This window comes from Stylophora pistillata, chromosome 7 (genome assembly GCF_964205215.1).
Source record: "Stylophora pistillata chromosome 7, jaStyPist1.2, whole genome shotgun sequence".
In the NCBI taxonomy this organism is placed as follows: domain Eukaryota; kingdom Metazoa; phylum Cnidaria; class Anthozoa; order Scleractinia; family Pocilloporidae; genus Stylophora; species Stylophora pistillata.
This window is the reverse complement of record NC_142525.1, coordinates 9,269,816-9,297,552: the sequence shown is the minus strand read 5'-3', so window position 1 is coordinate 9,297,552 and position 27,737 is coordinate 9,269,816. Positions and strand designations below refer to the sequence as shown.

The 27,737-nt window shown below is 37.9% G+C and overlaps 2 protein-coding genes across 4 annotated transcripts in view; both read right to left on the bottom strand.

The window, feature by feature from the left end:
* Window positions 1-425: 425 nt before the first annotated feature.
* Window positions 426-9,335, bottom strand: LOC111344671 (uncharacterized). Of its 2 annotated transcripts, XM_022951918.2 has the most exons (6): window positions 9,190-9,335; window positions 7,631-7,808; window positions 7,473-7,531; window positions 2,972-3,232; window positions 2,409-2,441; window positions 426-1,607 (listed from the first exon to the last, which is right to left on the bottom strand). In XM_022951918.2, exons 1-6 carry the CDS (start codon window positions 9,260-9,262, stop codon window positions 1,336-1,338), a joined length of 876 nt encoding a protein of 291 aa, XP_022807653.1. In that variant the 5' UTR covers window positions 9,263-9,335; the 3' UTR covers window positions 426-1,335. The 2 variants fall into 2 exon arrangements, with proteins under 2 accessions (XP_022807653.1, XP_022807652.1); XM_022951917.2 differs by having other exon boundaries at window positions 7,473-7,808.
* Window positions 9,336-18,462: 9,127 nt separating this feature from the next.
* Window positions 18,463-27,737, bottom strand: part of LOC148726529 (uncharacterized) — a 23,961-nt gene continuing 14,686 nt past the window's right edge. Inside the window, exons 3-6 of one of the 2 annotated variants that reach the window (XR_015989335.1) lie at window positions 26,997-27,096; window positions 25,070-25,102; window positions 23,888-24,032; window positions 18,463-18,639 (exon numbers count right to left, since the gene is read on the bottom strand). Coding sequence is in view for 1 of the 2 variants with exons in the window: in XM_088726906.1 (XP_088583032.1) it covers window positions 23,944-24,032; window positions 25,070-25,102; window positions 26,997-27,096 (222 nt within the window). In the remaining variant the exon portion in view is untranslated. Of the gene's footprint in view, window positions 18,640-20,534; window positions 24,033-25,069; window positions 25,103-26,996; window positions 27,097-27,737 lie in introns of those variants that run through there. The other variant, XM_088726906.1, reaches the window with a different exon arrangement.

Genomic DNA, 27,737 nt, shown 5'->3' with positions numbered 1-27,737 from the left:
GGGTTAATGTTTGGCACGAGACCTTGATCCAATCACGTCAGGCTGGCGAGATGTTTGAAACGATGTTTTCATACGGAAACGCAGCAGTCCTTTAATTTTCATTAGGAATCGCACAGTAGAAGCGCATCCGAACAATAAAGGTCTAACCATACCGCCAAGAAGTGAGATAGAAGATTTCAAACTGCATATGGAACACTTGTTCAGTTCGGGTGCATTTTAGTGCGTCTTCAAGTCTCAGGAATAGACAAAATTAATAATGAATAAATAAAATATAACGATGAGGTCACTTAATTGGGATCTTCTTCTCGACCACCAGCCTATTTAGCATTTCACAAAATTTCTTTCAAAATTTTCAGGATTTTTTTGCACTTATTTTGTTGATATAAATTTCACTTATTTGACAAAAGGAAATAAAGAGAAACAAATTGAGGAAAAGCAAATTTAATTTAATAGGACAACTGTGTAGTTAGGAGGGGGATCCCCGGGAGTCCATGACCCCCTCTATATTCCTTTTTCAAAGCAAACCTCTCAGGTTCAGATGGCGAAAACTGGTGAGAACTCTCTGTTTGACACAGTGTGCCACCCCCCTCCCCTTTTCAAAAATCCTGGCTACGCCCCTGTAACAGGAAAATGTGTCGTGGCTGAAGAAGCTAAAACTTTCGAGTATGCCAATATCATAGTAAAGTTAATGACTACAAAGCAGTATTTTAAAGCTTAATTTAATCTTCGAAATTTAATTGAAGAGCAGTGAAAATCACACCTTCGTATAACCGTAACATTTTACAAAGTTTGCATCGAATGCAAAGTGGACTCTTCCGTCCAAATACATGGCATGAACATCTTCGTGATACCGTGCGCAATAAAGATACATACACCTTGTTGGCTGGTTTTATATATAATACGCGCAGATATTTTGCGAGTTGTACGCGTTACGTATTACTTTTTGCTCGTGTTCTATGTCAAACCATCAAATAAGAGATTTATCATTCAACTATTATTTTATTCTCTACTAGCCTCTTGGCTTCTAGTTTTAAAAAATTAGCAAAGCTTGCCTAAGCGTCGTACCGATCGTACAAAAAGAAAGAAGAAAACATTAGAAAATAAAACATTTAAGTGTTCTTCATGACCAAAAACAAATCCCCAATCGAAGCTTTTTGCTAAAAGAATAATTTCTATAAAACTCAAGAGCTAATTAAAAATCACGCAGACCGTCTCTGTCCATATTGTTGCCCTGTTCTACAGAGTAATACTGTGGCATGTTTCGCGCGTTCCATCACCCTAATATGGTGAAATGACATAACAGAGGAAAAATAGAACGTTGAGATATTTAGTATATTATAGTTCCTCTGCTCCGTCCTCTTTTTTCGGAATATCTTCTAGGTTGAAGGCGTGGTTGGCTATATGTTGTCCTGGGACATTTTGATTGTCATCGCCACTTTCAACTCTACAATTATTGGGATGATTCTGGCCGATCACACCAGACTTCTTGATCCTCCAAACCAGATAAATAATGATTGCAACAGCGATTAAGAGTAACAAAAACAAAGACAATAATAACGGGTAAAAAAGTTTACTAATTGCTGTCGCAGAATCCAGGTCTTCCTTTCCTAAGAATGAACAAATAGTTTTCTTTACTTTTATTTTCAGTCGTGAATTATGACATAAAGTATACATGGACTCTATGACACTGTGGATCACAGAGAACGCCAAACACAGAGTATGTGTTTTCAGTGTTAATAGGGAGTGAACGTATGCGTTATACTCGTGCGAGGTTGTGTCAGTAAAAATGTTTCTCCTCCCGATGATCCTAAAGGCTGTTATTGATTCAAACATTTTTTTGCATAAATCGCTATGGCCCTAATTTCCTTTTTGAAAAAATGAGTCAACTTCAATCTCACGCAATAGAGTATCATGGAGAAGAAAAAGTTATTTTGGTGAAAAGTGAACTGTTGGATAGCGGTTGACACATCTAAACATAGTTGTACCGGTTAAAGTCGCTAAAATACCAATCGAGTGTTCGCCTTTGTTTGTTTTGTTTTCCTCAAGATACATAAACAAACATATAAACAAACGATTGTACCAACAATTAACTTTTCGAATGCCTTTTTTCCTACTATGTAGCTTTCCTAAGCCTTTTGAAGAAAATGTCCTGGCACACCTTAGCTCATTAAAACCCAAGATCACAAACCAAAACAAAAAATTGAAAGCCGTAACAGTTGTCCTCACCAACCGATCAGTGTTAAAGCTCAGGGGGAAGTGATCGCGAGCTCGAGGGGCCCTTGACGTCCAGGTTGTTGGAGAAAAATGCTAGAGTATCTTTAACAACTTAAAAAATTATTCAAAAAAGATCGGAAAAATAATTAATGAGAGAAGAATCAGTCATCGTAAAATAACAGAAGTATCCATACCTGGTGGAGGTGAAGTTGAGCAACTTTTGATATCTAAAGAAAGGTAAAAAAGGTAAAAAATAAAATTTGTTCATCTACGTCTACCATTCTCTCACTGAGTAACTGTTAAAAAAAAAAACTCCTGACAAGGAGCTCAGTGCACGTATCATAAATTGATGTTTCAACATAGAATGTGGAAATACCCATCGTCATTCAGAGCGTCAGCTACATAAGAATGTCGCATTAACAGAGCACTAATTTATAGCTGTCGCAAGATTTGTTAATTCTGCTGTCGATAAGACAAGGAATTAAAGAAATTGACTCTCTGATCGTGAACAGAATCCCATTCACCTTGCCATCGGCGCACAAATGATACAAAATACTCTTTCAAGCTTTATCCATGACTTGGCTTTTCGAGGAACTAGTTAATCATATAGATAGTATTTAACATTGGTAATGAAATTTGAATAATTAGAGCTTCTCATCGCCAGACAATTGTTTGATGGTTCAAGCCGGGTTTTCTGATTCTTCCTTGATAGAACTAACATCGAGTTTGTCTTTCAGGCGCATGTATGAACACTTACCAATAGCAGTTACTTGTATGGTATGATTATCAAATCCTAGTGAATTCTGAGCTCGACAGACATATGATCCGCTGTCTTCCATATTAGCGATTTCTCTCACAAAGTTTGCGTCGGTGCCTGTTTCATTCTTCAGGAGTTCATGATCACGCGTCCATGTCACTTGGGGTAAAGGATAACCAACAGCATCACACTCCAATACCAATTTCATACCTTTCACTACGTAGAAAGTTTGTGGACTTCTGCAAACTATTCTTGGGGATTCTAAGATAGCAGATAGCAGAAAGAAAATTCTTAAGGTAGCAAGATACATTATCAATATATCCTTACCACTGTACCATTATTATTGTACCTTCATCATTGTATCATTATCATTGTCATTATATTATTATTACTGTATCATTATCAATTTGTCATTATCAGTGCATCATTACCATAGATCATAAACATTGTGTCATTATCATTATATCATTATTATTGTATCATTATCATTGTATCATAAACATGCATTGTACCATCGTCATTGCTGAATTATCATTGCATCATTCTCTTTGCATTATTATCCTTGTCACGGTCATTGTATAGTTGATATCAAATTATCAACAAATCATTATCATTATAACATTATCATTTTATATTGTATCATTGTATCATGATTATTATATCATTGTCATTATACAATTGTCACTGTATCATTACTATCATATCATTATAAATGTATCATTTTCATTGTATAATTATTATATCATTATCAATGTACCATTATCGTAATACCATTATCATTGTATCATTATCGATGTAATATTTACATTGCATCATTATCAGTATAGCATTATCATTACATTAATATTACTATGTAATTATCATTGCATCATTATCATTATACCATTATCATTTTAGCATTATCCTCGTATCATAATCATTGTAGCATTGCCCTTGCATCATAACTATTCTATCACTGATATTGTATTATTGTCATTTTGTTATTATCACTACTCATGATCAGTGCATCATTATTATTATATCATTATCATTGTATCATTGTATCATTGCATCATCATCATTAAATCATTACTGCTATATTATCATCATTATATAATAATAACAATAATAATAATAATAATAATAGTAATAATGGTCTTTATCAAAAGCAATAATGCATCAACCGTGTCATCATTTACAAAGATTGAAATATAAAACAGATTAAGATAGAAAATACAGCTAACTATTAAAGGCAGACAATGCTAAAAAGACCTCTATTTACAAAGGTGGATTTAAAACGTGAAGTACGAACTCTAGGTAATATATCATCATGGCCCCTGCTGCGTAATTGCCTAGTACGTCTCGGCGGTAAAAGATCATCAAGTGCCGTGATATTTGAAGGGATCTTGGTCCATAGTTTGCTATCTCTGGTGGCTAAAATATCACAAATACTATATTTCTTCAAACAATATCCAGACTTAAAAAGCCCTAGCAAGCAGTTTGTCTATTCTCTTAAGATATTTATCATAATAACAGCAGCCCACACCTCGATAGCATATGTGAAGACTGAAATAATTAAGCTTTGGAAGAGCAGATCTAATTGCTCCTTAGGGTAGCCATAAAATCTACAAACTCTTAAAATATACATACGACTGCTGGCCTTACCAAGCACGTGATCAATATGTGAGCCCCAGTTCACAGGGTCATCCTGAAATGTAACACCAAGCGAGAGGAGCTGGTGGAACTTTCAGGCTACCACTTTCTAGTAACATTTCCCATGTTTTATTCAAATTGAGCGTCATTTGATTCTTTTCAGCCCACTCCATTATAGAACTAACTTCAGACTCGGCTATGTTGCCATCCTTAGCGCGAACAGGGATGCTGACTGTGATATCATACGCAGATTTAACCAATAGGCTAGAGGGGCTAAATGGCTCTATATCATTTATCATTAGAGAGAACAATTTTGGAACTAGCACCGTCCCCTGGGGACACCCCTGGTTACATCTATAAATTCAGTAGTGATGTTATCTACCACAACCCGCTGCTTCCTATTACTAATGAAACTGATGAGCCAGTTTAGTATATATGGATTGATATCCACATCCCTAAGCTTACTTCATAAAATTCTGTGAGACACAGAATCGAACGCCTTGCTAAAATCCAATGAGAAGATCCGCACGAAGTCCGCATTTCCATCAAGGCACTTTAGCCAGTTATGCTGGGACTTCAATAGAGCCATGGTAGAGTTATGTTCCTTTCGATAAGCAAACTGGTCTAAATCAATATGGTTAGTGCACACGGTAGATAATTCATTCCTATACACTAGTCTCTCAAACTGACGCATAATTATATTTGTTAAAGAAATAGGCCTTAGCTGGTTACAGGAAGTAAATGGCAGTTCCTTAGGAGCCGGTCTGATATTCGCCTCCTTCCACAACAATGGAACTGTATGTTGCAGAAGGGAGGCATTAAATACATCAGTTATGATTGGAGCCAGGTAGTACCCAAAGTCACGGAAAAGCCAATAGGGGAGATCATCAGGGCCCGAGGTTGTCCTTTTAATGTTAATTGTAGCTTGCCTAACCTCATACACCGTGAAGGAGGATACCCTCGTGCCCTCTGGAATATTAAGCATCTCAGGGAGGGAGTAGTCGGGATCAGTGTTAATCTCGCCAAAGTGTTCATTAATATTAGCAGGATCAATGATAGAACTTATTGACTGACAGATTGACTTCCTCCCAGCGATAGAATCTATGGTAGACCACCATGATCTTGTTCCCTTATCATGCTTCTTCGAGTTGTATTTAACAGCATGAAGTTGGTTTTCTCTGATCAGCTTATCAACTCTCTCCTGGAGTATTGCAACACTTGGGTTTTGTTTTTGTCCACCTTTCGAAGAGGTGCTTGCCTGCGTTTAGGAAGATGTTTTACTAAAGGTGACATGAAAGGCGGATCTCTTGAAGACATTAGCACAGTCTTCACTGGGAAAGAGTCATTGTACATTTGCATTAGTGCAATATATCAATACATCTATATCATAATTGTTTCATTATCATTGCATAAGTATCATTGTAACATTTTTATTATATTGCTATCATGACGATTGTTGTTTATTGTATCATTAATATTGTATTATTATCGTTTCATCACATTCATTGTATCATTATTACTATATCATTATCATTGTATTACCAGCATTCTATCATAATCCTTGCATCATTATCATCATATTTTTATCTTTACATCCTAATCATAATATCGTTACAATTGTATCACTATCAATTTTTATTACACGACTCGGGCAGTCAGAGGGCCAATAACTAAAATCAACCAAAATCAAAATGCTCTATTTCCGGTTAATATTCTCTCAGTATTGGACCGGGCACTGTCCCGAATGGTCCCGAATGATACTGCACTTGTGTCCCTTTGAACTTCAGTCGTATAATAAATCTCTTATTAACCAAGCTTGCTCGGGACCGTACTGGAAGAATATCGGCCCTCGGTCTTTTTGTACGGACCTTGCTGCGCTCGGTCCGTACTAGCTGTCAAGACGTCAGGTCGATATTCTCCCAGTACGGCCCTCGCGCTTGGTTAATAAGATATATAGTATAATCATGGAGTCATCATCATCATTATATCATTTTATATTATTATTACTGTATTGTTATCATTGCATCATTTTCATTGAATCCTTTCAACTGTGTCATATTCGTTGTATCATTATCAATACATCCTGATCATTATTACATCATTCCATCATTGTCATTGTATTATACTCAAGTATCATTTTCATTGAATCATTATCATTGCATCGTAATCATTGTATCATTATGATGGCATCATAATCAATGTATCATAATCTTTGTATCATTATCATCATTTCATTATTACTATACGATTAGTGTAGCAATGTTTCATTATCATTATCAGCAATGTATCAATATCATTATCAGCAATGTATCATTATCATTATCAAAAATGTATCATTATCATTGTAAAATAATCACTGTATTGTTATCATTGTCTTATTATCCTTTTCACTGTAATTGTATTATTATTACATTAGAATCATTCCATTATTATCATTATATCATTATTAACATATCATTATCATTATGTCATTATCATTGCATCATTGAACTTTTAGACTCACATTCTTTTATATGCTCCTTTTATTATGATTATTCTCTTTGCGAATATTTACTTTTAGACTGATTATCCATCACAAATACTTGAGAGATTGAACTCGAGATGGTTGCCTTTTATGTTGATTATTTTTCCAGTGAACTCTTTTTTTCTCTAGCTATGCAAGTTTGAAATAAATGGAATTTTCCATAATTATTATTGGGTGAGATTTTGATTTTAATAAAATGGTGATGCCATAATAATGATATTGAAAACAATAATCATAATGATGATAATAACAATACTGATAATGATGACTAAGATACTAAAAAAGATGATAATGAGAATGATATTATTGAATTATGAGTTGGGCTTATGGAGGGTAAGTTCATACCTTCAGAAATTTCCAAGAGTGTGATGAATTCTCTCGATCCAATTAGAGGAGTTACTACCCTGCATAGAAGAGTTTTGTTATCATATTCAGGTAACACCTTAAGGATAGTCAAAACTCCAGTGGCGTTTAAAGCAAATCTTTCAGGAAAATCTACCAACACAGTACTAATGTTGAAGATGTGAGCAATTCGGTGTTCATCCAAGCTGGACCTGCATTCTTCTATGGTGGAACAACTAAACCACCCCAAGTGTTGGAAAGTCAAATTTGGTTGGATGGTACACGGCACTTCGAGGCCTTTTTGATCCAAATTGGCCACAATACGGTTAGCGGATGATCCTATTAAACAGATGGAAGGTATATTACGTGTAAGCGATGAAAATTAAAAAAAAAAAGAAAAATCGATGAACAGAACTCCACCTATGATGCCAACCGTCAGGAGTTGCTCGGATTTAAGGTCAAGATTTTCTGGTCAGCTCCATTTCAGTGTTATCCATCATGCATTTGGAAGTAATTTGCATCGTGTCTCACAATCGTTACTATGTATAAAAAAAACAACAACTCATTTTGGCATTCCCTTGTAACAGTGGTGGTCTAGTTCTGCTAGCCTTCGAAAATAGGGGGCGAACACATGGAAAAGATTATCTTTACTCAGGATTTTGAGAATAGAGCATCCATACCTAGGTATCAATAGGTATTATACTGGATTCATGGATTTTATTGAGTGAGTACAAAAAAATGACCAAGCAATGGAATTGATATAAGTGAACACACGGTTGGTCACGAAATGCTACATTCTGTTATCTAACTTTAAAGAATCATGTCTTTCTGAGTGACTAGAGGGGAAATTCACGATCGAATGGAGCCCTCACTCTGTCAAATGGCATGGACAAACAAAAGCTCATGTCACACTTCATCCCACAAGTGATGGGATGTCAATTAACAAAGAGTGATTTAAGACAAAAAATACTTGAAAATATGTCACTCTTATTGCCTGTTCCTATGTTGTCAGTGAAGAGAGAGGCTTGACCGTTTTGTACAATACTCTAGTGCAATTACATAAACCGGGGAGTAGAAAAACAAGTTTGCTATAGATTCATGATCGAGGTAGTAACTTTGTAAAAAACTTATCAATTATTTCTTAACTTATGAATTATCTGCAACTAAAAGCCTATAACCCTTTACAGACATGAAGAGCGATTGATTAGACACTTACAAAAGAGGTGTAGATCTCAGGGGGGCTGACAAAATCAATACAATTGTTCTTGAATACCGAAAATGTATCAAGTGAAGAGAATTCTGGGCTCAAGTGTCTTTTTGATGAATATTCGGCAAACAGTCCCGCAAAGATTCAGGTTTTTGAGATGTTCGTTTGGTGACTTTCAAGGAAATGTTTGTGTCCCTCCGAGGGACATTAATACGGCGGTCGGAAGCCAACAAAAACACATGTCATCGAGTTTAGTTATACAGAGCCTTAGTTGTCTTCTGAGAGCTCATTAATATCTATATGAGTACCTATTCTCAGACAAGGACCGTTCAGATTGCGAGATCTGAGCGAAAAAATCATCAAGAACGCCAGGAGGAGTCGGAAAAGGAACTACGAAAGAATTAAAAGAACCTATCTTGGATTGGTGTCTATCGCGTGCGCGTGTATCAACACGGTAATTGAGATTCAATTCTAGCTTGAAAGAAACTTTTACACTGTTATCTATGAACATACCTTCGGATCTGTGCACTTGGAACGATAAAAAGATGGACTGACACAGTATAATAACTCTCAAAGAAGTGTTCATATCGTATAAATTCCGTTACAAACTAACGCTGGGAAGAAATGCCAGTGAACCGCGAAAGGAAGAAATTGTGAATCTAGTTACCTAGTCAGGTCCAATCATAAACTGAGGTTAACATTGACGTCAAGAGATCTCGAAAAAGTCACACAACAAGGTTCAGCCGATTGTGTCACTAGTGCGGTTCTGACCGCCTTTTGACGTCATCTTTGATATTTTGTTGAACAGGCGCACAGCAACATAGATTGTATTTTTTAATCAAACATACAGCTGACAATACATTTTTTCATTGAGGCAAGTTTATTTAACGACAAATCGTCATGCTAATTAAATTTCATGTATTCGTTCAATAGCTTCAGAACCTGAAGATGTCATGAAATGATCAACGGGGATTACAAATGCAGGAGACTTTGACCCCATCGCGTTAGGCTAGCGACATTTTAAACGCTGTTACCATTTAGAAGCGCAACAATCACTTTCAAAAATTATTCAATGCTGGCGCAAAGCGTTTTATAGGTCTAATTACAACATGGGGGACAAAAGCGTTCATAAAAACACAAACCATGCGGAAATTTCTAACAAGGAATTTTCAAGGACTGGGGACATACATGTACTAGCAGCTGTGATTGTTCTACATTTATCACATTAGCATATCTACAAGGCTTGAGAACCTGAGAATGTCATGAGTGATCAACGGGGATTATAATTGCAGGAGATCTTTTCCCGAACACGTTAGGCTAGCGACATTTTAAACGCTGTTACCATTTAGAAACGCAACAATCACTTTAAAAAAATATTCAATGCTGGTGCAAAGCGTTTTGTACTTCTAGCTACAACAGGGCGGACAAAAGCATCAATAAAAGCACAAACCATGCGGAGATTTTGAACTTTAAAGGGCTGCCGATATGCATGCAATAGCAGCAACTGTAATTGCTCTACATTTATCATATTGCTATATCTACGAAACTCACCAGAGTGCCAGGTTATCCAACTTATGGTTCAAATAGGACTTCGATACGTCTCCTGCCCATATCGCTCATATGCATCCGAGGTAACTTGCCTTGCTTGAGTAAGGATTATGAATCATTCTTTCCTGCCTGATTTCTCGTTGCAGTAAGAGAATATGTGGTATATGTATCTCCATATTGCCAAATTCCTCTTTAATTTGTCAGAACATTTTTATGATGAAAAGTACCCTGATTACCCTAGAAGTCGCTGAATCACTGTACATATCTGTTATGAGAGTTTACACGACACATATGGAGAGGATAAACGAAACATCAATTCTTTCAAGCCTTATACTCACTGCTCCTTAACTTCGCGTTAGGGTAGAATTTACCGATACAGGATATGACATTTGATTCCCCATATCAGTTTCGAGTTCCTGTCTTTCCAGTGAAAACGTTCAACAAAAAAACAAAAAAAAAACAAAAAAAAAAACAAAAAAAAAACAAAACGAAACAAGACATAGATAATTACCTACAGAGCATACCCCGTCTCGTTCTCAGAATCTTTGCTTGATTGACCATCGAAAAGCGAAAGTTCGATTATAGGAAAATTTACGCAAATTACCCAGAAGTAAATCTGTACCCGGAAAATGTGACACAAAATGTTTACATGTATACTCTTACTACAAGCCGGATAACATTCGCCGGTGGATTGTTGACCATATTTGTCGCCTTTGACATAACACTAAAACAGACATAAGAACTCAATTGGAATGCCGATTTAAAGCTCATATTGTTAACTTTAGCTTTACCATTAACTTATATTGCGCTAATATCAATATACATTTTCATTGTTAAATTATTCTGCGAAGAGGGAAATAAATTGAAAACAGGGCATATTTAATCCAGGATTCCAATAAACCCCGTTTTTAATTAGCATTTTAAAACAAGCATCTTGTATTGTCTTACTTATCTAGTATCAGACTTCTTGCAGGCGGTAGTTTGAGTAGTTTATGTTTCAAGCACGGGATTTAGAACGGCGAATATTCGGTGACCATAATGGAAATGAGGGGGTGGGAGGGAAAAGAATCACCCGTTTTTCTCCCCTTCCCCCCTCTCCCACACTGTCAGTTTATTAGTTTAGTTTAGTTTATTAGCTTCGCCGACCAGCAGGGACACCCGAAACAGCTTGCAGCAGTTACTGCGGGCCCAGTAAACCCGCCCATCTCACCCCAGGGGAGGACATCCATCACACAGTAATCTCGTGCGTGGGAAATTAACGTCTCCTACCCCTAACCCTGGAGGAGACGGGACCTCCGTTCATCCGTCCCTATCCGAGAAGACTAGAATATCTAACCATTTCTTGATGTTATCCTTGGGTTTCACCCACGTGACCAATACCTTAGCAACGGTTACTATCCGCCATCTTGGTGTCCCTCGAGCGTAAACAAACCGTATCTAACGAAGAGTTCATGTGAGAAAGAAGGGATGGTTTTATCCATTATTGTTGGCTGTTCGAGCAAAAGTGGAAAGCATAAAGACTAAGGATTTTTTGGTATAATAATTTAATAATTTTATTATTTCTATAGCGCAAAATTCATTATATATATGATCTAATGCGCTATACCTAAGATCATCACAAATCAAGGGGAAGAACAGGAGGAACTAGAAGATGTTGTATTGTTCGAGGCTTGCGGCTGTTGTAGATCCTCGATTTTTTGGTCGAGCTTTTCTTTGAGCTTCTTAGCCGATGAGAAATCGATGTCTTTAGCCCTCGCATACGGCACTTCATTGACCTGTGTCAGCAAAATCCATGAGCATTTTACCTGAGTGCCAGTAAGCTTGGGGTGTCACGAAAACTCACACCCCGAAAACTCAGACTCCTCGGAAGATCAAGAGATAAACTCGACTCATGATCACTCCTGGTAATCCCTCGTGTATTTTGACCTTTTGGGTCTTCATCCAACTGAAGCAGCAAAAGCAAGGCCGCAAGTTGCACGTTTCGCAAAATCGTCCGATGGTTGAGTATTAAAACATTTTAGAGTGACACAGGAATTCATTTAGCTTAGATTTCCTCCATTTTCCCGTTAATTTTGAACTTTTCATTCACAGTTAACAGGATCAAATGCGCTCGCTCCTACACAAAGTATTAAAATGTGGCGTGACTTTGACGAGCCGAAAGGGACGTTTGTTTACCTTTTTAGTACTTCGTCGCACAGATCCTTGTTGTCGCTCTGTTAAAATTCTTAAATATTTCGCGATAATAATGGATACAAACAGAGACTCGGCCCACCAGTCCCAAAACCAAGACAATTTTGCGACCCTTGGGCTAGAGTTCTTAAATGAGGCAGAAAGAGAAAAACAACGCGAAAGACGACTCGGCATCAGCGCCGTCACGATTCACCTCACTGAAGAATCACTCTTGATATTGTTGTTCGTCTTTCGCGTCGGATTTGTTGCATTATTCCACCGGTTATATTATAACAAAATTGGTTCATGCTTTATGCTATGCACTATCGAATTATGGAGCACTTCGGAAGCTTGGAGAACACTTCGAGGGACCTGAGTTTTCGGTGTCTGAGTTTTCGTGACACCCAGCGACCTTGCCATGAATTCTAGTAGTTGCCTCTAACATAAATAAAACACTCGCGATATGTGAGCATGACTCAGCCAGTCCAGCTTTGCATCCCAAGCAATGGGCTGACAAAATAGTCCCATCGTTTTCGGAAATGACCCAAATGTTCACTAAAGGATCATTCATATGCTGTGAATGCCAAACTCGTGCTCTCACGGCATACTTGCCGGCGATTACTTTGCCTACAGCTGAGGTTACAAATCCCGACACCATTTGATTAAACGCCTCTAGACTCTTGAACGCCTTGAACTGCTTCTTGGTGTAGAAGCTGGTCTCAAGAACGAGGTAACTCAGCAAGTCCGACGCTTCCACAGGAGGCAAGCATTTTGGACTGAACTTCTCGGCTGGTATGCTTGCAGGGTCAACCCCAATGACCGAGATCTTTCGCAAACATCTTTCCTTCCAACTCTCTAAGCTTTCGGCATACTCAGAGAGCACTGGGATACCTTAAGATGAATGCCAGATACTTTTATCGCTTTTTTCTTCCTGGATATTCATGTAGTTGGCGAAATAATACGGCGATAAGAGAGAGGGCTTCACTATAGAAATCGACTAATTATTCATAAATTTGACACCCGAGGGACACCAACATGGCGGACACTAACTTCAGCAAAGCTTGTGACGTCACCTGAAACCCAACCATAGAAAGGTAGCAAATTCTTCTCAATTATTTTAAGACCTTGAGTATTGGTCCGGCCGGAGCTGGAACCCTCGACCTCCCGCACAACAGTCCAGCGCACTCTCCATTGGGCTAACTGTCACTCGTCCCAGATCCTCTACCCGTCCTAAATTGGGCACCGAATATTTGCCATGCTGAATCTCGCGCTTGAAAACACAAACTACCGCCTGCAAGCAAGTTTTTTCACCCCTTTCCCCCTCCCCTTGCTTTGTCTCTCATCCCAAATCTTCCACCTGTCCAATATGACGACCAAAGATCCGCCGCGCTGAATCTCCCGTTGGAAAACATAAACTACCACCTGCAAGGAGGCTAATCTAGTGTGAAAAATGGCATTAGTATGAGTGGCTTGACTTGTTGCTATAATGCACATAGTATAAATTACAACGGGAATTCATAGTCTAAATGAATATAGAAACGAAGGCTGAAGGCTTTTTTTTCTACGTGCAACTGTGATTGAAGGGAGGAGAAATGGATTTATACGTCAAAGAGTAATTATCTACCCCCCTTCCCCGTTCCTTCCTTCGCTCCTTTCCAAACGTTCCGTGATCCACCCGTACCGTGGTTGCTTTATAACGGAGACAGTATCCACATTAGCTTTGTTTTTAAAATGATTTATGGTTTTATTCAGCCAAAAGAATCGTACCTTTGGCTATTTGAATAAGAGTGGTGTTTTCTTGCACTCCGTGTTAGGGCCAGCATCCTGTCAAGTATTGATGGCATCTTTGTTACACTCAATGTTCCATTTAAGCTAAGTGTTTACTATTCAGGATGGTGACTGAAGACTGTTCTGTTTTCTATCCGAGCGAAATATTGTCGGGCACATATGCAGACCAAGGTCCGACAGGAGCAGACCATCGATTCTTTTGAAACAATTTCCAGAGACACAGATCCTTTTATTTATTAAGTGTTTTTTTTTTTTTTTTTTTTTTTTTTTTTTTTTTTTTTCTGGCGCTAGATGATTATTTGATCGAAAGATCAGTGCAGCTTTGTTTCACTTGAAAACACACACTGAGATAATTTTTTAATTCTTTTACAAACAGTTACACCACTAAGGTTTAACAAGTAAGAGAGAAATGACCATATCTCAGGGTCATTTGTATGCTTTGTTCTTGTATCTTACAGTAACATTTCATGGGCAACGGAAACGCGGTTCACAATGAGCACGTTTCCTAACACGTCTCTCCTTTTAGCCCCTACCGACATCCGACGTCAACACAACCACACGCCTATGATTTTTTCAAAAAGGACAAAGGTGTAGATCATACCCATTTGCCTTACTGATTTTCAGGGCTGTAAGTTTCTCCTAGATGAACGAAAAACATGTTTAGGCAAAAGCGTCTGGATATCCATGTCTATCGCTGAAATTGCTTTAAGTTCCAAACCCGTCCTTGCGCGATAATAGGCGAACGAAAAGCCGAGGATTTTAGACTAGTCTTGTAGGATTTATAGAGATTTAAAGTTTGACATTTTGATTTGGCGTCTCCAGCTGGCTATGCCGCCCCCGGTCTCAACACTATTTGTTTCACATTGGCGGTGAAGCTAAAAGTACAGATTCTCAATTCAAAAAAAAAATAACATAAAGAAGCAAACAGATACACTTAGTTAAAGATACAACACAACTGCAAAAATTTATCTGCTACATTCTCTAGAAATCATTCATTCACATTTCATCATAAAATTAATTACAAATTCATTGTAATCTTTCACTAAAATCATTGCAATCCTTCACAAAATTCAAATGCAAACAGCTTTTAAAAAAAATCCAAATTTAATGTACCAGTGTAATGCACAAAAATCCAAATGCACAGTTTACAGCAATTCACAATTCACAAAATACATATAAAATTATAAAGCGATTTGTTAATGTGTTTCGTTTTGTATTTCGTGGTTTTGCGTTTGCTTGTTTTTTTTTTTTTTTAATTTTTGTCGTTTACTATCGCAATGGAAAATTAACAAATCTACAGTGGTTTGACGTAGTCTACACTCTCATCGACAACGGCATTCGACATCGCTGTGATTAAATTGTAGACTTACAGGGCGCAATTATTATTACGACCAACCCTAAGGTGACATTCTTTGGGACAACTCTGACTGAACAGATCAGGCCTCTTGCCTTCGTAGCCAGCAAAATAATTATCACAAGAGTAATAACGAGAAACACAAACGGTGGAATTATTAATGAAAGGACTTTATGAAAGGCTCTGGCAAAATCCATTTCTTCCTTGCTTTCACCTAAGAATGAACAGACCATTTGATTTTGTTTTTAGTCATAAATTTTTATATTCATGCATGCACAACAGTTTACTTTCGAAATGCTTCTGGCTATGTACCTTTCCTTTCCTCTAGCTATGATGGAGTGGGATCAAATTAGGAAGATTGCCGTTTGCATCAGGTTTGCCCGTTTGCATACACGAGAAGACATACATAATTTGATAAAACCCTTTTGAATGTCTGAAGGTCAGGTAAAGCTATCGACGGTGTCGGTTACTTTACCTTTGATATCTACATGTTCCAAGATTTCAAGTACAATTTGGAGGTCAAAAAATACCCTGTAGTCGTGTATCCTGGCCAACCAATGTGGCCAATCTTAGAGCACTTGATCGGAATCTTCTAACTTTCCTGGAGGAATGCTGGGTGACATCATCGACAGATCCTGGTGACCAAACACATGGTAATCCAACACGGGTATGTTTGATAAATAAGACAGTGGTAAACCAACTCTTGAATTTAATCGAGAACACCCGTGAGGGGCTTTTGTTAGCATGAGAGAGGATTTGTGAGCTAGTAAAAATCTTACAACCAATAGACTCAAGATCTGAAGTCCTCATCCCGGAAAGGGAAGAAAGAGGCTAAATAGCATACAGAAATAAATAAAAATTAATTAATTAATTAATGAAATAAACAAAAAATAATCATCATCATCAACTGGAACAATAACGTTTCGTAATTTATCTGCAGCGCTCACTTACCTTATGGGTATGCTTACAAAAAACCCCAAAAAACAAAATTTCTCCTTTAAAGCATTTCAAATCCACGAGGTCGCCTATGAATGACTTAACGTACATTGTCAAGTAAGAACTTGCAGAAGGTTGGGCACGGATTTGGTTTGTAATAGTGAATGCAGAACTAGAAAATGGGAGACGCAGGAGAGAAAAAAAAGCTTTCATCTTGGACGAGGAGTTTTTTTAATCACTGGGGGCTGTTAGTTGTCAGGAATAAAGTAAAGGTGCCAGTGTAGGGTTTGTGGTTAACCAAATTCGTGCATGTTAGTGAAGCCAACACATGACAACATACAGTCATAAGCTGGCTTGCATGTTGGGCCTTTCATAAGAATCCGCCATTTGTAAACTTAATATATTTCACTTACTCCTAACCTTTCCGAAGGCTGCGAAGCTATCTAATTGGTGTGCATCCGCCTAGAGGCGATGAGCGAGGATGCCTAAAGGGGTTTTTAAAGAGAAAAATTGACTGTACTAAACCTCTTCCACAGTCTTTAAATTTCTAGACTTACATCGTTGATTGAATACTCTTTTCCTTTTTAAATCAATAGTGTCGGAGCGCCACGACCTCGTTGTTTATATTGAGGTCCTGGCTTTGATGGTAGGAAATTTAAATGTAATTCTTGCTACTGCAGGGATAGTTTTGATCTTAAGAAGAAAAAAGAATCAGCAAGATAAAAACAAGAGTTGGATCTTAATTCCTCTTAGAATGAATGGCGCACATGACGGGGAAGAATAGCGTCTGCTTAGAATGTCTCAACAGGTAACAGGATCTTGAATCAATGGAATAAAACATAGGTAAAAGTAAACGCAATAAAAAGGAAGAGAAGGCGTGCGATTATAGTTGCAAAACATTTGTAGGAAAGTTAGAACATTTCGACCAGAGCCCAAGATGTCTTTTAGTAGGATGTAGCTGGACATTGTGTTGTTTTGAATCTAGAGGGTTAGAAATACAAAGCTTTTAGAAATTTCGTTAGATACCGGTAGGCTTGATGACTGCATAGTTTTCTATGGTAAGTCCGTATCTGGAGTTCGTACGTCATAACATGCTCCAAAGTAGCCTTCAAATTTTGGTTGGACAAAACCTTCTGACCCCAAATGAAACTTTCTTCGCATAGTTACTATTGGGGAGCCCTGCGATTTTTTTTTTCCTCTCTCTCTCATATCTTCGCGACGGTAGCAAGGCTGAAAGGTTCAGACAACGCAAAACTTTAGAGGAGTTTTTAAAGGGGTTTTTAACGTATCTCCAGAGCCCCGGCCGGACCAATACTCATGCATGGTCTTAAAATAACTGAGGAGAATTTGCTACCTTTCTATAACATAAATGAAATGGATAGATATTCTAGTCTTCTCGGATATGGTCGAATAAAATGGAGGTCCCGTCTCTTGCAGGATTAGGGGTAGTAGATGTTAATTTCCCACACACGAGATTACTGTGTGATGGATGTCCTCCCCTGGGGTGGGATGTGTAGAGCGGAGGGGCTGCCAGAGGCGCCTGATAATGCTGACGTCCGATCTCAACCTTAGCAACACTGTAGACCTTAGAAATTCAGCCTATGCTGCTATTAAGGTATCGAATCATTCACTTCAATCGACTAACTATATAGGTAATAAGTAAGAGGACTACATGCTTGTTCAATTTTGGAAATATTTGGATGGGAAAAAATTGGAGGACAGCCAAAACGGGACAAAGCCGTAGACCGAGTCCAATTTGGCTGTCAGAATAATTTTTTGATAGCATGAAGGTCCTACTACATGCAAGAATTCAACTCCATTCGGCCCTATTACCATTACATATCTGTTCTCGACTCGCGCGTTATTTGTACCCTTCTTAGTGAAAAGGGGCAATAAAAGAAGAAAGCTACTGATCAAATTACCAAAGATAGACAGGAAAATGTATGCATTTTTACACTTTCCCTTAAAAATATTCAGAAAATGACAGCAAATAATTTGTAACAATTAACAGCTCTACTTTATTCTGAATCCGTATCTCCAGAAGAGACTCTTTGACTTCCCTATAATTGCTCTACAAAAATTCTTTCGAATGCAGATTATTATGACGACGAACAACAGAACAGCGATCACTATTCCAGCAACTTCAACGCCAGTGAAACTTGAGCCCTCTATTCACAAAAGAACAACAACAACAACGACAGAATTAATCGATGAATATGGTGATGTGGAAAATTGAGGTTTAAATTCAAAGCATAGATTGGAGTTAAGTTAATAACTCATAACGGATTAAAGACTTCAAAAAAACACTTTTGATCTTTATTTAATCGTTTCTTCATTTGTTTAGCCCAAAGATTTTTCAGTCCCGGTCTTCTTTTAAACTAAACTTCATTCTGAATAGAAATTAGGGTACATGGTGGTTCTTTTCCTGCCGCTAAGCGAGCTTTACTTGAAAAATAATCTGTAAGAGAAGGGCATGTTCTCAAATTCGCCAAAGGTTCGCACTAAGTCCTGAAATCAGCAGAACCAAATTTGTTTTTCTATTAGACGGGGCTGTAGGTGTGTTTAGGGGATGGGGGAAGCAGGAATGGGGATTAGAAGGTGTATTAAAATGAAAGGAAATGAGGAAATAGTGGGACAGGAAAGGGAATGAGGATGAAAAAAGGATGAAAATTCAAAAAGTCTCGCAACGATTCAGGTCTGCGCAATGTTTCCTGTGGGACATTTCCGAAGGAATGCATTATTCAAAATGATAGGGCATTGAATGGAGACGCCATGTTTACGTTTCCTCAAGGGGCACAAATATGGCGGCTGCAAGCTAACGAAACCATACGTCATCACGCTAACGTATAACAAGCCTATAGTCGTCTTCATGAGGCTCATAGACATCCATATGAGTGCTTATTCTCATACAAGGACTGTTTACAGCATTCTCGGCCGCCATTTTGATATCTTGTAACGCAAAAGCTTAGAAATTCAACCTTGCTTTATCCAAGACGAAAAACCTTATCAAACTGAAAGTTTTAAAAAGATGGGTCTTCCGCTGTTCTAATAACAAACTAAACTAAAATCTCCAAAGGATTGATAATTCCTTACTCTTTAATTCTTATTACGTTGCGTGAAAACCAATGCAAGCAGTAGAGGTCTTGGTCGCGAAATAAGCGACTGATAAAAATCAATGCAATCCTATATGATCTTCGACACACATTTAAATTTGCTCCAAAACTGACTATGGGAAAATTAAACAGGTACACCTACTGCTTACTTGATGGTGATGAAGTTGATAGAGACAGGATGTCTAAGGTCATATGAAAATGACAAATTAAACACTTCTTATATCTTTTTCATATCTTATAGAGGTCTTAAGAGTCATGTTTATAGAATGCTGTGAGTGACTAAACATGAGTTAATAATTAAATGAGAATTATTAAATTATTAATAATTAAACTTGAATTAAAAGTGAACTCTGGTTATATCCTTTCCTTTATAGCTTAATTTCTTTTTTTAAGTCACACCCTGTAACATATCAAACTGTTTCCCCACTGCGACGGACATTTGTTTTTGTCGGTTCCAGCCTGGCGCGGCCGCTAACCCAGATGCCCTCCTGAGCAAATTTTCAAAATGGCGGACAAGCCAAAGAGAGAGATAAGAGAACCAAAGCGATTCTGCAACGAATACTCAGCATATACCCCTGTTAAAAAGGTCATTTAACAGAGAAAAGATACAAAATTGTATGATATTGAAGTCACGGAGGTTGACAAACCGAACAAGAGACTGAAAATTCACTACATTGGCGACAGTACACGCTTCGATGAGTGGAGATCCTTCGGGGTTCTGTCCTCGTGTACCGGTTCTCAAGAGCCAATGCAAAAGACCAAACAATACACAATAGCTAACCGATAACTCCTAAAGAAAGAACAATGGTAATTCCCTTGTGAACCGGTACACCAGGACAGAACCCCCTTCGGGGACGGTGAAGCATCTGAATATTTTCCTTCGAGATTGTATAGATCAGTAGGCTGCAACAAAAATTTATTGGACGACGTTTAGGGTAAAAACAGCAATCTAACCTGAAAAAAATGTATTTATTCCGACTCTTTCAGAAAATAACTTTACAAATCTTACTTGCTTATCTCGTAAGTAAACGATGGTGAAGCGCTTTCCGAGCTACCCGATTCTTCTCCCACTGTTTTCACGCTTATAAAACAGGAAACGAGTAAAAGGAGGAAGGTGTGGCTGTTTTGACTAGCCATTTGACGAGGTTCATTCTGCTCCTTGTTCGACAATTTACATATCAAAACAAAGGAAATTTGTTCCTCTCTTTGATTTTTGCGGTACATTTTCAATTTGCGCTTGCGTAAGAGAGAAATCGCCCAAGACTCCTTGCTCGGTCTTGTTTTGACCACGAACGCCTTCTTAATTTTGACGGACCCGCTCGGGAAAAGGTGAAAATGACGAGGGAAAAACTTTACTTTGTAGTACGAAAATACACAAAATGGAAAGCCATGATATTATATTTCAATATTTCGGTGGTACATTGTTAACTTTTTATACAGAGAGTCGGCAAGATGATATAACATCCAAAAATCGCACTCGATTTGAGTGGGCCGATGAAGTGGGCGTGGTCGCGAAATTCAGTGAGAGACTATTTGTACCCCGTGAGTTTGATATGATGATAATAAAATATTGTTTCGTGCGCTTCTGGAGGGAATGTTATTTTTCCCCTTTCCTTCCCGATAAAAAAGAAGATGGGCTGATAGTTTACCATTTATTTACCATTTCAAATTTGTTGATATATCCAAAATAGAAGATGATTATAAACTGTTGTGAGTCTTATGTTTTGATAGCTGCTTCAAGTGGTCCGTTGCTTCTTCAAATAGCCCTACTGGCATTAGGGTATTGCCGAGGGGACCACAAAGGAGATCCCCAAAACACGTTTCTTCTACCTCCTACTCACTTAAATCTAACATGCCACTGGAACCAATGTTAACGGCATCAGCAACTCGTTCCATTGTTTGCGTTGCAGTTACGTTGAGGCTAAATTTCTTTGATCCCCTTGGGTAAGATTTAAAACGACACATTTTGGGGAAATCTTCTCTTCCTCGGCGGCCTTCCCCTTCCTCGCGCAAACTATCCGACTACCTGTGACTATAAATGTTTCATTTTGAAACGATTACATTTTAAATACGATACGATCTGAATTTTATCGTACTTACTTAAAAAAAAAAACTTTTGTCCCGATTTTCAGTGGAATGTTGAGGCTTTCCTGCACTGCCCACATATTTTCCCATTAGCATTCGCATCGACGCCGAAGCAAGGTAGAAAATCTTTCTTATAACCAGCTGCAGGCCGTCTGTCCTCTCTAGTAATAGTCTTGTCACACACCGCGCACTTTTCAGCTGCACGACTTACTTGTATAGTGAAACTTACAATGAGAAATGACACCAAAATGAATATGAAAAGTATCATTTGAATTTCCCGCGCCATTTTAACTACCGCGATTACACCCTCTTTTAACAGGGGCTGCACGCATGCGCACGTAGAATGCCCTCCTGTACTGACCATCTATATCACGTTTATTACAAAGTGAGACAAGTGTTATTACAAAGAGCAACAGAACAAGCACCTCTCCAGAAAAAAAAAAATTAATAATGAAGTAATAAATTGATTATCATATTAAAGGGAAACGATTAAAAGTTTATGACAAAAATTTAAATAGAGATATAAAAAGTGAGGCTTTTCATCTTCATGCGGGGATGATACCTTGCCAATAAAATCGTGTATTTATTCATGACAATCACTCACTGATATTATTTCAAAACACCTTGATTCCTATTGATATCGCTCTTTACTGAGACCTTAAAAGATGGTACAGTTCTTACCGCAAAACTTCTTGTTATACCGTTTTTAGAGTGTATCGTATGTCTGTATTTTTCGAACTAGTTATGAGAAATATATGAATTTGAAACATTCATTTCCTTGCGAAATTTTGCGCAATTTTTCATTTGTTACGTATACGTTTAGTCTGGTGGATAAATGGCTATGTTCAGTTTCAGATGCAGCTTCGTGTCAGAGCAATTTATTTTTCTCCATTGTGAGTTTATTTGTTCTCTTTGCTTATTTGTTGTGAATTTTCCTTCTCTTGTACAGGCGTGTCGAGAAAGGTTGACGGAAAACAGGCAAAAAACTGCACGCAACAATTCCCTAAAGATAAGGTGGGCAGTTCTCAGGTCGCGGTTTCTCGACCTCAGAATTTCAGTGAAATTGGAGAAAAAGTAATTATATACGTAAAGCAATACGCCAATTTCCAATTGAGATTCCAATGTAATTCTGGATTGCATTGGTTTTAAGTCACTTCGCTCTGTGATTGGTCCATGAAACGAGGGTCACTTCTCCTGACCAATAATATAGAGCTCTTTTCGACTGAGAAAGTGGTGCGAACTTTCTGGACCAATCACATTGCCAAGTAATGCGCAAAAAAAAAGCAGTCCAAGATTGTATTTGACATGCTATTGAAAAAATTTCTTGCAGCTTGTCATCCGCGTTTTCCCGCGACTAAATCAGTCTGCTTCTTCCACTTTAAGTATTCTTTGGATCTTCTAGGTATTTCTTGTCGTCATTTTAGCTAGCTTTTACTACAATCATTCGTTTGACTAAAATTCACTAAAAAGTCTAGTCCATGAAAATTGACTCGGTTTAACGATTCTGAGGAAATTTCGTCTTTTCCACATTTCTAGACATATGTAATACAAGAAGTGAAAAACTTACAGCTTATTCAATTGTAAAATGAAGGCAATACGTGACATTGCACAGCAAAGGTACAATGAATAATTCATATAGTCTGTTTACAATGACGAAATAAATTCCTGATATTTACATGAAAACCCTTGCGTACACTAAGGTAATATTTTGAAAACATCAGAACCTTTATTTTCTAGTGTATTCGCTACCCCACTCAAACGAATATAAAACATTTATCATTTAATAAGTAACTTTAATTAGAATATAAATTAAAACAGCTATAATATATAGCCTACTGCTAATGAAGCAATTGTGACAACATACCATGCAACACCACAAAGAAAGAGTTACGTAACCCATGATAAATACATGTTTTCATGTTTTCAATATTTGCAGGTATACAATTGATATTCAATTGGCTTTTGTCTTAAATCAATGTGCGCGAAGGAAAATTTAGTCCTCACAACAAACAAAACTTACAAAACATTTCATATTCTCTCCACGCCATTCTTAAACTTTTCTCCCATCAGAGGGGCGAAGTAAGACGAAGAACTGACGCTCGAAATGTCAGCTTTCTCAACTCTGTACGTAACAATTTACAATTTCAACTTAGTTGATATAACCAGATTACTTTGTTACTCCTACAGACGCAGCAGCACAGTTTCTTTAGAAACTCACCTTCTTTCTTCAAAATCTATTTGGTTCGCACCCTTGTTATTGCTGAGTACACGAATTTAGTACCCCCTTAAAAGTATCACGGGTACTAAAAACAAGTAAGTTGTCCATTTGTAGGTGGTCTCACACTCTCGACCTGCTTGGTTATCTGTATAACACAAAATCGATTAGTGTAAAGTCGAGTCATCCCTACAGCAACGAAAACTAGAAACGGGGCAGGGGCTATACTTGGTTTAAAATATGCGAGAGGTTTATTGTTTCTCTTTAACATAAAGCTTTTCTACAATTTCCAGAGTGCTCATGCATTTTAAACTCTGGCACTATGGACTACGGGGATATACTTGGTTAGTGGTAAGTGCATTTCTTGTAACACGTTGGGAGGAAGCAGGCAAAGAAGAAGGAAAACTAACTTCAAGAGCGCTTAAAAAATTACGACGAGGAAAAAACAAACCTACGAAACAAACACAAAAAACAGAAACCAAACTTTATGCGAATCAGACACACCCACTATAAAAAAACATATATACACTGACAAAAAGAAATCAAACAACTCCAAAAAATTGCTGATAGCTAGAACCTCATGTTGGAGTTGTCAGTGTTGAACCTGGAAGATCTATAAAGTAAATGCACACACACACACACACACACACACACATACATACATATAGACACACACACATACATATAGACACACACACATAAAAAGGGAGATGAAATTGCTGATCATAACTCAAATTGCATCGCACCATTCAATAATATGTGGTGGTTCTGAAAATATAAACATTTATTTTTCTTATTTGCAAACCGTAAAATGGCCAAAATTTTAACCGTTAACCGTAAGAGCTATTAGACCATTGAGACACTCCCAAAACTTCTTCACGATTTCCGGGAGCGTTTATGCACTTAATACAGTGGCAATATTAACTTGAGGGAATAGAATTGGTTTGTATGATTCTTTAAGCACTTTGGGAGAAAGTAGGTAACTAAAGTTATAAAAAAAAATATATGTGTTTTCAGGAGCACTTTACGAATTACGTTCAAGAAAAACAAAGAGCAAAAAAAAACAAAAACAAAAAAAGAAACAAATCAGAAGTTTCAAAGCACAGTGAATCAAAATGGAATGTAAGCTAAACAAGACTTCTACTCAAACAAATAAAAAAGAAATAGTTCAAATTTTGTAAGTACCTGTCGGAGGTGTCGATGTTGAATATGATAGATCTATAAAGAAAATGAACGCACACATAAAAAGAGAGATTCAATCACTGATTATAACTTGATTGTATTGCAGCGTTCTGTGGCACTAACGTGTAACAAAAACACCTCATGCTAACTGCGGCACTTTTTAACAGTCTTGTAAAATAGATTGCAATAAAGAGGAGGAGGAGGATAGAGGGAGCTGGGAGGAAAGACGAGAGAATTAGGAGTGTAAGGGAAAGGAATGAGAGAGAGAAAAGGGGGGAGAGTGAAGAACAAGTAGAGGGAGAGTGGAGGGAAGAAAGGAATGGAATAGATGGGGGCGAGTTGGGAAGAAGAGATGGAGAAAGGAGATGGTAGGAGGATTGTTTGATAGGATGGTGTGAGAGGATTGTGTGAGAGGATGGTGTGAGAGGATGGTGTGAGAGGATGGTGTGAGAGGATGGTGTGAGAGGATGGTGTGAGAGGATGGTGTGAGAGGATGGTGTGAGAGGATGGTGTGAGAAGAGGGAAGAGAGAAGGGAAGTGATAAAGAGAAGGGGAAGAAAGGAGGGGGAAGGAGGGGGCGAGAGAAGGGAGAGGAAGAGGGGAGAGAGAAGAAGAGGAGAGATAGCAGGGGATAAGAGGAGAGAGAGATTGAGAAAAGGAAGAGGAGGATAGAGGAGGGGAGACAGAGGGAGGAAAGAGGGGAGTGGAGATAGGAGAAGGACTACGTAGGGAAATTATTCGGGGCAGAGAGGAAAGATAGGGACTGAGAGGAGAAAAGACGGGAGTGAAAGGAGAGGAAAAAGAAGAGGTGAGGAGAATGGAAGGGTCAAGAAGATCCACCACTAACAGATGAGACATATACGAACTACACATTCTCATTAATTAAGGCAGTTACACATTTGGTAACGCAAGTAAAAGCATTTAAATGGTAAGGACTTAGAAAGCAATTTGAACTCTTCCTATCGGAGGTAACGAATGATGGATGGATTTAAGACTTAAAGAGAGGATGCTTACCTAGCATCAAATTTTGGTAGTTAGTGTAAGCAAAGTAAAGGGCTGTCCTCAACTTTATTTGTTTTCTTTTTTAGGTCAACAAATTGAATCTTTAAAACACCTTACGTTCCTTTTTTTTCTACTGCCCTCTCCACTGCCCCCTCCCACTCAATAACAAACTCACAAGATGTATGATTAGTCATGAAGAAAGTGGAGTACCTTTATTCTCTGACTGACCACCAATATGATACATAGTTAACAATAAATTGGCCATATATGTGTAGGTTGATTTTTAAACTCACGCTTTTCATACTTGAAGGGAAAAGAAAAGGAAGGGGTGGAGAGCAGGAAAGAGAGAGGGGTAAATGCGATAGGAAAAGATACGACCTCTGTCAGAATTTCTTTGTTGAATCTAATTCATTTCTTAGCTTTCAGACGGGCAAAAGTTACACCATTCATTCCAGACTTTCTTGTGATTCTAAAAATGTGATTTACTTCGCTTCTTGCAAGAAATGTCTCCTGCGATACGTGGGATATACTAGCTACTACCGACTTTAGAATTAGGTTTCGAAATAGAAAATCTACTATGCTCCCAAACAAAACAGCTTGTGAAGTAGCGATACACTTTACCAGAACCCCACACACCCTAGGTGATTTTTCGTTCTATTGCATTGATCAGGTACAGGCCCCATGTGGACAAGATGGGGTCTATCTTTCCCGCTCGGGATTGCCTGCATTGATCGTGCGCATGAAAAAAAATAGAATAAGAACTACATTCGTAAATCTTGAACAGTTTCGGTGACGGAAAATCAAAAAGCGGCAGAAAATAGTCATTACAGAAAAAACCGAAACGACTCTCGTGCGTTTGTTGTGCAACAAACACAGCTAGCTTTCTTTCCCAGTTCTCGAAGGAAACAAGTCATTCTTAAAAACTTACCCTCTTTTAATAATGGAAAAGATTCATTCGACGTAGCAGGAGGAGTATGGCCCCATGTGGAAAAGGCACTCACTTCAGATGTCTTTGAAGCATTTATCGTCTGTGAAGGAAAGAGAGAAAGAAAGAACAATTTAAACCTGACTTCTTGTGAGTATTTACTGGGCTTATTTACTAGTTCTAGCGTTAATATTTTAATTGGGTTATATTCGTTCTCAGTCGGAGACCTCAACCAATCTGGTTGCTGCAAGTTTGATATGAACACTTCAGTAGTGATATCACCTTATAGAGATAGTGAAGCATTATAAGTGTATCGAGAAGACACAGTGATCCGAGACTGGGCATCCGTCACAAATAATGTTTAATACCAATGTAGGCTTCAAGAACAAATTTAAAAGCATGTGGAAAGTAGTGTTGAGGGAATAGCATTTTTTTTACAGGCTCTTGTTTAGACAATTTTATAAAAAGTATATGAAGAGGAGACGGTGTCTACACTTTAAGTGCTGCACTTTCCAAAACCAGCTCGATATGGTAACATCGCGCCACCGTTCTTAACTCGTAACTTAATCACGAACAATCGTAGGAAAAGCTAGTAATTTAACTTTTAACCGCAAAAGAATTGCTGCTGAGATTACTACCTTAAGCTAAGTATCCCATGTTATTTTTTTCTCTTGATCCTAACTTTCCGCATCAAACTCAGCCGTCATTCCTTGGGTGAGTGGTCGTTCATAAACGTACGATTGC